Source organism: Scyliorhinus canicula, unplaced genomic scaffold, assembly GCF_902713615.1.
Source record: "Scyliorhinus canicula unplaced genomic scaffold, sScyCan1.1, whole genome shotgun sequence".
NCBI classification, from domain to species: Eukaryota; Metazoa; Chordata; class Chondrichthyes; order Carcharhiniformes; family Scyliorhinidae; genus Scyliorhinus; species Scyliorhinus canicula.
The window spans coordinates 257,155-266,085 of NW_024055909.1; the positions used below are offsets into that span (position 1 = coordinate 257,155).

At 43.8% G+C, this 8,931-nt stretch overlaps 1 protein-coding gene across 1 annotated transcript; it reads right to left on the reverse strand.

Moving 5' to 3' along the window:
- Positions 1-4,853: 4,853 nt before the first annotated feature.
- On the reverse strand, positions 4,854-7,366 carry LOC119961294 (probable G-protein coupled receptor 139). The gene is made up of 2 exons (XM_038788708.1): positions 7,297-7,366; positions 4,854-5,755 (listed from the first exon to the last, which is right to left on the reverse strand). Exons 1-2 carry the CDS (start codon positions 7,364-7,366, stop codon positions 4,854-4,856), a joined length of 972 nt encoding a protein of 323 aa, XP_038644636.1.
- Positions 7,367-8,931: the final 1,565 nt, after the last annotated feature.

Here is an 8,931-nt window from a genome sequence, read left to right on the forward strand (position 1 = left end):
GATGGGTACACAGAATTTAGTAGTTGAGAGTGGTTTGAAATCCCGTCCGGATGGGCAGACGATACTGTCGTCACCCACATATTGTAGATGTATGTGTATTGTGGTTACGTTGGCTTTGGCGACCTTGGTTAAAGCGTTTTCCATCTAGAAAGTAATTAATACAGACTCCACTGGGCTGTTGATCTTTGCTTAGGTGACTATTCACTCTTTTAGTCAGCTCAGTCCAGATTTAGAACAGGCCTCTCTCGGATCTCTCACTAAAGAACGTCGTAGCCATGAGATCATGAAGCAATTACAAGATTGTGATGAAGTATGTTTCATATACAACCCATTGGAACACAATTCACTGAGCCTCGTGATATGTCCATACATCAATAAACACACACAACTAGATCCACAAACTCACAAAGTAAACACAGACGCGCGTACCACTGCTGAAATGTTCTAGAGCTTACCAGTGCGCCTTTGGTTGTAAATTATTTGGATACGCATGAGAAACAAATTCAACACAAACAATCCGAGAAACAGATCCGTTCTATCCTTGAGCAATGCGTGAACAAGTATGTCAATCAGTCGGAATATTCTCAAGGATCACAGGAGAGGCTGAACCCGCTTGCCCCGTGTCACAAGTTCTATTTCTGCCATTCGCACTTCTCATTCTGAACACAATAAATGTTGTCTCGTTTTCTCAGTACCACCTGCTATTGCAATTAAAGTTTGAATGCTAGTCCCTGAATAGGACGGAACGGATCACGTGATGCATGGAACCGAAGAGGCTGAAAGGAGTCCCAAGTTTCTTAAATTATGAGCTTAAACAATCGATAGGATGGCCTGAACTCCGTCGTCGAGTGATGTATAAGGGACCATGGATTTAGGTTTAAAGGTGGCAGGCATAAAGGCAATTCGAGAGAAAACGTATTCAACCAGAAGGTGGTGGGAATCTGTAACTCACTGTTTGTAAAGGTCTGAGCGTCAGAATCTCACACAACATTCTCCAAATGGATATGACCCTCAAGCAGTTTAAAGTATAGGGCTACTGAAGAAGTCCTGGGAAATGCTTTCAGGCTGGATGGCTAATCGCAGGCTTTCGAACATACAATAAACGCATGGTTTGTTGAAAATTTCTGGAATTATTGGAAGTAGATACTGGGATGAACAACTGATCAAAACTATTTCCAATATCACATTTATCATACTTCAAAGAATCACAATAGCACTACAAATTAAGCACTACATTGATTTGGAAATATTTTGGAATCCCGTTATTTCAGTATTTTTATCAAATGGAGTTATTGGAGAGCGAATCCATCTGCAGCTTGTTCCAAACTCAAACGAACACCGCGAACACCGCCATCCGGTGGAGACTCCATGTAATGTCAAGGAGCTTGTTACATTCCCACCTTCTTACCGTCCATATGTCATCAGGAATAGTCGCCCATCCGTCCACCCTTTATTTTCACATAGTTTCACATAATTTTTAGCATTTTCATAAATGATGCCTGCGTATTTACCTCCACTACATTGTTCAAGGTGTGTGTGTGTGTGAAGAATTTCGTGCTACCATTCCGAAAATCAGCTGCCAAAGTTTCAATGCATCTCCCGAACTTGTACCTCGACAGTTCAATTTTAATAAATTGCGAGCAGTGTTTAACTGCATTTACAATCTGATGCTTCAATTACCGTATTTGTAAATGGTCACTTTTAATGCTGCTAATTAAACGATCCAATCTGTCAATCTCCATCACTACAAAACCTCGAGAGGAAGGGATAACCAGAGAATGACTGATGTCTTTTCCTCCTAAGTCTCTCTTAGACAGCGCGTGGAATAATTTGAACATGTGTTTCTTTCGTAATTGTGCATTCTACTAATATACTTCCCTTCAATGTTTCAAATCAACCTTAAACATGAACGATAAGTAAAAGTTTTTAATTAATTATCATCACCCAGAATGGTGTTACAGATCATGACTTTGGGATTCATTTCCGATTATATATCAGGCGATTTAACGAGACGTTGTGGGATCTCCTCCTGGAAAACCTTTCGAGCTTTGGTGACAGTTCCATTGGTGACCCTTGATATGGATGCCGCACTCCGATAAATAACACACATTAAATTCTTCAATTTCTTCAAACCGATTTGCACAGATCGTTGTCAGAAAATTTGGAAATAGTACATTTTCTTCCCACTTCCAGGTGGATAAGTTGCTCAGTCTGTGTTTGTGTGCGCGCTTGTGCCTATGTGTGAGCGTTTGTACGTGCATGTGTTGATGCGTGCATGGGTTTGTGTGTGTGCATGAGTATGTGTGCGTGTGTTTGTGTGTAGATGGGTCTGTGTGCGCGCATGTGTATGTGTGCGGATGAGCGTGTTTGCGTTTGCGTGAGTGTGTTTGTGCGCATGAGTGTGTGTACGTTTGTTTACATGTGCTTGTGTACGTGCATGTGTGTGTGTGCATGTGTGCATGTGTGCCTGCGTGCGTGTGTAGGTGGGCGTGCACGTGTGTACACGTTGCGTTTGTGGGCACAAGAGTGTCTGCATGCTTGTGTGTCTGCGTGTGTGTGGGCGTGAGCGTGCGTGTGTGCGTATGAGTGGATATGTGTAGACATGCGTGTACATGTGTGTCAGCCTGTGCATGCGCGTGCGCGTGTGTGTATCCCCAGAAAGAAGGATATAAATGGCAGGATCCGGGAACCATGGATCACAAGGGAAATTGTAAGTTTAGGCAAAAGGAAAAAGGGAGCATGCCTTAGGTCTAGGCATCGAAACAACGACGAAGCCCTAGGAGAGTACAGTGAAACTAAGAAGGAACTAAAAACTGGAAATAGGAGGGCTAAAAGGGGCTGCGAAATGCCTTCAGCAAACATGGTCAAGAAGAATCCCAATACTTTTAATGCATATATTAGGACCAAGAGAGTAGCAAGAGAATGAGTAGACCCACTCGAGGACAATGGAGGGAAGTTATGCGTGGAACCACAGGAAGTGGTGAACTTCTTAATAAGTAATTTGTGTCAGTATTCACCAGGGAGAAGGGCATGGCGGATGTTGAGGTCAGGGATAGGTGTGTGAACTCTCTTGAGAACGTCAATATATCAAAGGAGGAAGTGTTGAGTATCCTAAATTGCATTAAGGGAGACAAATCCCCACGGCTGAATGAGAACTATCCCAATATCTGTACCCCGTGTCCAGTGGTGTACTTTAGGGGTCGCCGCTGGGTCCCTTGTTTGTAGTCTCCATTAGGGGCTGTTTAGCACACCGGGCTGAATCGCTGGCTTTGAAAGCAGACCAAGGCAGGCCAGCAGCATGGTTCGATTCCCATAACAGCCTCCCCGAACAGGCGCAGGTATCTGGCGCCGGTATCTGGACAGTAACTTCATTGAAGCCTACTCATGACAATAAGCGATTTTCATTTTCATTTCATTTCATTAATGATCTAGCCTGGAATGTCGGTGTTCTAAGCAGTAAGTTCACAGATGAAACGAAAACTGGTGGTGTGGTAAGTCGTGAATAGGTAAACATTAAAATATCTCATGATGTATACGGGGTGGTTAGATGGGCTGAATAGTCGCAAATGAAATTTCACCCTGAAAAGTGTGAGGTGATGCATTTCGGAGGATTAACAAAGCATGTGATACGTTTTGAACCATGGAACCTTAGGGCGTATAGAGGAGCAGAGGGGCACTGGACTGCACCTCCGTAGATTTCTGAAGGCGGCAGTCAGGAAGATGTGATGGTTAAGAAGACAAATAGGATTCTTGCCTTCATTGGCAGATTCATAGCATGTAAGAGCAGTGAGGTTATGATGAAACGGGGAAAAACACTCCTCAGGACACAGTTACAATACGTGCAGTACTGGTCACCACACTATAGGAAAAATGTGATTGCACGAGAGAGGGTGCAGAGGAGATTCACCAGGATGTCGCCTAGGCTGGAGCACTTCATCTGTCAAGATAGATTGGATAGGCTGATGTTGTTTTCCTTGGAGCAGGGAAAGCGTGATTGAAGTGTACAAAATTATGATAGGAAGAACCTTGTCCCCTTAGAAGAGTGGTCAGTAACCGGGGCTATAGATGTAAGGTAAGTGGCAGGAGACATAGGAGGGTCTTAGGACAATCTTGTTCACCCAGAGGGTGGTGGGAATCTGGAACTTGCAGCCTGAAAGGATGGCGGAGGCCGGAACCATCACAATATTTAAACAAATTTAGATGAACCCTTGAAACAACACAGCATACAAGGCTAAGGATCAAGTGCTGGAAAATAGGATTAAAATAATCATAACAATCTTTATTGTCACAAATAGGCTTACATTAACACTGCTACGAAGTTACTGTGAGAAGCCCCTAGTCTCCATATTCCGAGCGCCTGTTCGGGTACACGGAGGGAGAATTTAGAATGTCCAATTCACCTAAGAGCACATCTTTTAGGACTTGTGGGAGGATAGTGGAGCACCCAGAGGAAATCCACGCAGACACGGAGAGAACGTGCAGACTCCGCACATACAGTGACGAATCAGGAACCCTGGTGCCGTGAAGCAACAGTGGTAACCACTGTGCTACCTTCCCGCACAATAGATAGATAGGTGTTTGATGGTCGGCACAGACGCGATTGGCCGATGGGCCTCTTTCTGCGCTGCTAAACTTTGACTCCACTATCTTCTCCATGAAGTTATCAACTGCGGTAATTCAGTATTCATTCCGAGCAACAGAAGAGGCTGTCGCCACTGGATTATGGACCTTACAATTCTCAAATCCTCCATCTGAAAACCAGAACTTTCTGATTCCAGAGGGACAGTATGAAAGAGTGACACACCGATCTAAGCTGATGAAAGTGAATTAACGCGAGGATGTTGAACGTGTTTTTAGTGTTTCAGGTAACCCACGAGCGTGGTGAAAGGACATAGAAGAACCTTCTTCAGCTCCTCTCGGAACTTGGTCTGGGCCACCGTATAGATGAAGACGTTGTTACAGGAACTGACTAACTGGAGCATGTTGGCTGTCTCCTGCAGGATGTATCGTGGGTCTTTGAAATTCAAGCTGGTGCGGTAGCCCTCACCTGTAATCCGCACGTAAAGGAAATGCGCGACATAGGTGACCCACAAGAGGAGGAAGCTGAGCGAGATGGCGAAGAGCAGGACAATAGACTTCTTACGATTGGCCATCTCTGCGTCCTTGTGTTTTTCAGCTCCCCGAAGCCTCCTGCGGGCTCTGCTGGCAATTAGGATGTGCCTTACAGTCAGGACGTTAAGAAGCAGGATGAGGAGAAACGGGAGAAATGGGGTTAAGATGTGGTCCAGCCAGTCATAGGCCTGCCAGGCGGGCAAAGTGTAATAGCTGGACTTAACGGCACAGAACCAGGGCACCCCGTTCACAATGTATAAGGGCTGGTAAGTGAAGTAGAAAGGGACGTTCCTAGCACAGCTCAGGCAACAGACCATTCCTATAACTGACAATGCAGTTTTCTCGGTGCAGTATCTGGTCTTCAGGCGCTGCCAACAGATGGCCACAAATCGGTCAAGGGTAAATGCCACTGTCAGCCAAACTGAACCATCCCGGGAAAAATAGACCAGTAGAGTGCTGAATATGCATGCGGGGGTAGTGGACAGGACACTCTTCTGAAAGTAGATACGGCCAATTCGGTTGAGGATTATGGCGGTGATGATGACGAGGGTGTCACTCACTGCTATCGCCACGAGGTAGGAGGTGATACATTTGGATAGTCCGCACCGTCCTCTGGATAATATTACGATGGACACCAAGTTGGCTGTGAGAAATTAAAAGAGAAGATTTACCCAAGCAGACTCCAAACACCAGCTACTGCGTCATTCCGTTTGTTACTGGAACCATCCTTATCCTCCGCTTTTCCACCTCCAGACTCCAAATAAGGCAAAGCATTTGGCAATTATTGAATATTCGATACAGGATTCAACACATGTCAAAATAGGAGGAGTGGCAATCAGTCCCATTTAAAACTAATCGCTATGTTCATCGAGTCAATCCCTGGAGATGGTGATCAAATTTGTTGTCGCTTCCCTTATTCAGTCAATTCCCACCCACCCAACATCCCTACTGGCTCCCACTCAGGCAATCTTGCTGTTTAACTAATTTCGCCGTTCTAATTTTAAACGCTGTCCATCATCTCCCTCTCCCGATTCATTTAACATGCTCCAACTATCTGAGATCACAGGATGCTTCCAGGTCTAGATTTTTGCAGATTTTACCCTTTGCGGCTGTCTCGATTATGCCTTTAGCTGCAGATACCTGGAATTCTCTAAATGGCTAAATTTCTCCTTTTTGCTGCAGGAGAATCCTTAGAAACTGAACCCATTGAGAAAATGTACGTCAAATATCTCCTTTGGTCGTCCGGTATGAAAATAAATTGTTAAAGTTGCTGTGACGCATCCCCACTCTCCGTACCGGAGTGTCTAAAGAGATAAATACATCACCTTCTCAAGTGAAAACTCGAGTGAAGAATAAATGCTGACCTTGCCATTATTACGTGCATACAGTTAATGATTAAAGACAAAACGTATAATACATTTAAAAATCTTGAAACTCCACACACCTCATTAAAAGCGTTCCGTGCGGTATGAGGGAGCAGACATGGGTCGAATTCTCTCTCGAAGGGTCGGTGCAGACTAAATAGGTCAAATGGCCTCATTCTATACTGCACCGATTCTATTTGATACTCATGTGTGAGATTTTGCAACTAATTCCTCAAACCTCAATAACAATGAGTGTGGCCGAGTACTACCTCACTGCACAGTAATGATTACAAATTGCTGTAGGTCGCACTGTAGATTTGTAGAATCAATAAATGACTGTTGAATTACAATTAATCTAATTCAGTCATTATACTGTAATAATTCATCTTCTGATGCTGCAGTAAGATCAGCGAATGAAATGCATGTCACTTTGTAGGTTTTATCCTGCACAACACTTTAAAGATTGGATTACATTTGACTACATTTGAACTGAACCAATTGTTCAGCCACATAAGGGGTTAACGTTCCTACAAATCCTTATATTTCAAGTCATATTTTAGTCTTCTAATAAACTATGTCTCTCCATGTACGGCATAATAATGTGAATGATATTTTGTAATTTCCCATTACGCAAGTACAGATAAAGCAAAATAATTCACGGTAACACGCGTAATATTATCCAATAATATTATTTATGTTGTAACCAGTTGGACGTTCCCAACTCACAAACATCGCTCAATACTGGAGAAAAAACATTTCGATCCTGAAAGGAAAGGGAGATTTACATGAACGTGAGAACTATTTCAAATCTATCACTTACCAGGCACACCAATGGCAGCGAGAATGGGATAGGAAATTGCAAAGAAGAGGCCATTCGCTGGTCCGTGCATCGTCTCTCAGAAACGGCATGAATTACCCAAGCCGCAAATTTAGCTCTGCGGCGGATTCAAATCATCTCTCATTTATTCTGAATGAGAGTCTCCGGAGGAATAATTAAGGTGGAACCTGCACCTTGGCTACGGGCCAGTGAAATAACATATTCACTCACGGTTTCAGGCCTCTAATGAGGAACGGGCATGATTCAATTTTGTAACAGTCCCAAAGGCTGATCTCCCCTTTGGATTGAAAGCTGACTGGTGACGAGAAACCTGAGGGCCACAACACCCCAGGCGAGGGGCAAGGTTGAGAAGGTGGGATCTTCATGAATAACCTCAGCTGGCATGGGAATTGAACCCACACTGTTAACGTCGCTCCTTATCATAGATCATAGAATTTACAGTGCAGAAGGAGGCCATTCAGCCCATCAAGTCTGCACCGGCTCTTGGAAAGAGCACCCTACCCAAGGTCAACAATTCCATCCTATCCCCATAACCCAGTAACCCCACCCAACACTAAGAGCAATTTTGGACACTAAGGGCAATTTATCATGGCCAATCCACCTAACCTGCACATCTTTGGACTGTGGGAGGAAACCGGAGCACCCGGAGGAAACCCACGCACACACGGGGAGGATGTGCAGACTCTGCACAGACAGTGACCCAAGCCGGAATCGTACCTGGGACCCTGGAGCTGTGAAGCGATTGTGCTATCCACAATGCTACCGTGATGCCCTTTCACGGCCGCTTTGATAACTGAGCTAAGCAACCCCATTATAAATTGGCGAAGGTATTTGCCGATGGAAGATATTGAGCTGGGCTCCGATCTCAAATTCAAAAACCGTCTCTTCCGGTATCTGCTAGGTGGCCAATTATTTCGTGCATTTATGTGTCAGATTAGTTCGTTCATTTTGCTTTCATACTTGCAGTATTTAAGGCTTCCCTGCTCCCTAAATATGTTAAATAGTTTGAAAGATGAATCATCTGAAATCACGATTTTCGTTTTTTACCAGCTCTTCTCCCGCTGTCATACACAGTGAACACAGGTGGATTTCACGGAAATGATAAATAGCAACTGAAGTTAATATGCCATGTTTCCTTTAACAAGCAAAATAATACACCCGTATATGTGTTTACAAACAACACGGAAAATTAATTCCACATCACAGAATTTATCATCCACATGCATTTTATTGTTTTGATCAAAATAACTGTCATCCTGCATTTTCTGTTTCATTTTCCAGCAGCAAACATTATACCTATAAACGTTTTGTTTTAAAGGACGCGTGTAAAGAGAATATGGGGGGATGAGCTTAATGAAAGTCAATGAAGCGAAATCAATTTAATGGCATGCTGATCTGTGTTCACTCTGACCTTGTTCTCTCAACAGAAAGCACATTAAGGTTTAAGTACAACCACTTTGCTCGGATAGACCCAACTCTTTTAGGGGCAGGAGCTACATTTACCCATGCAACAAGGTAGATAACTAACATCATCCGAGTGATTCCAGGAGTTGAGACAGTTCCTGGAATTTCAAGGGTTAAAATATGTACTAATACAGCGAGAAAATCCAGCCTGCC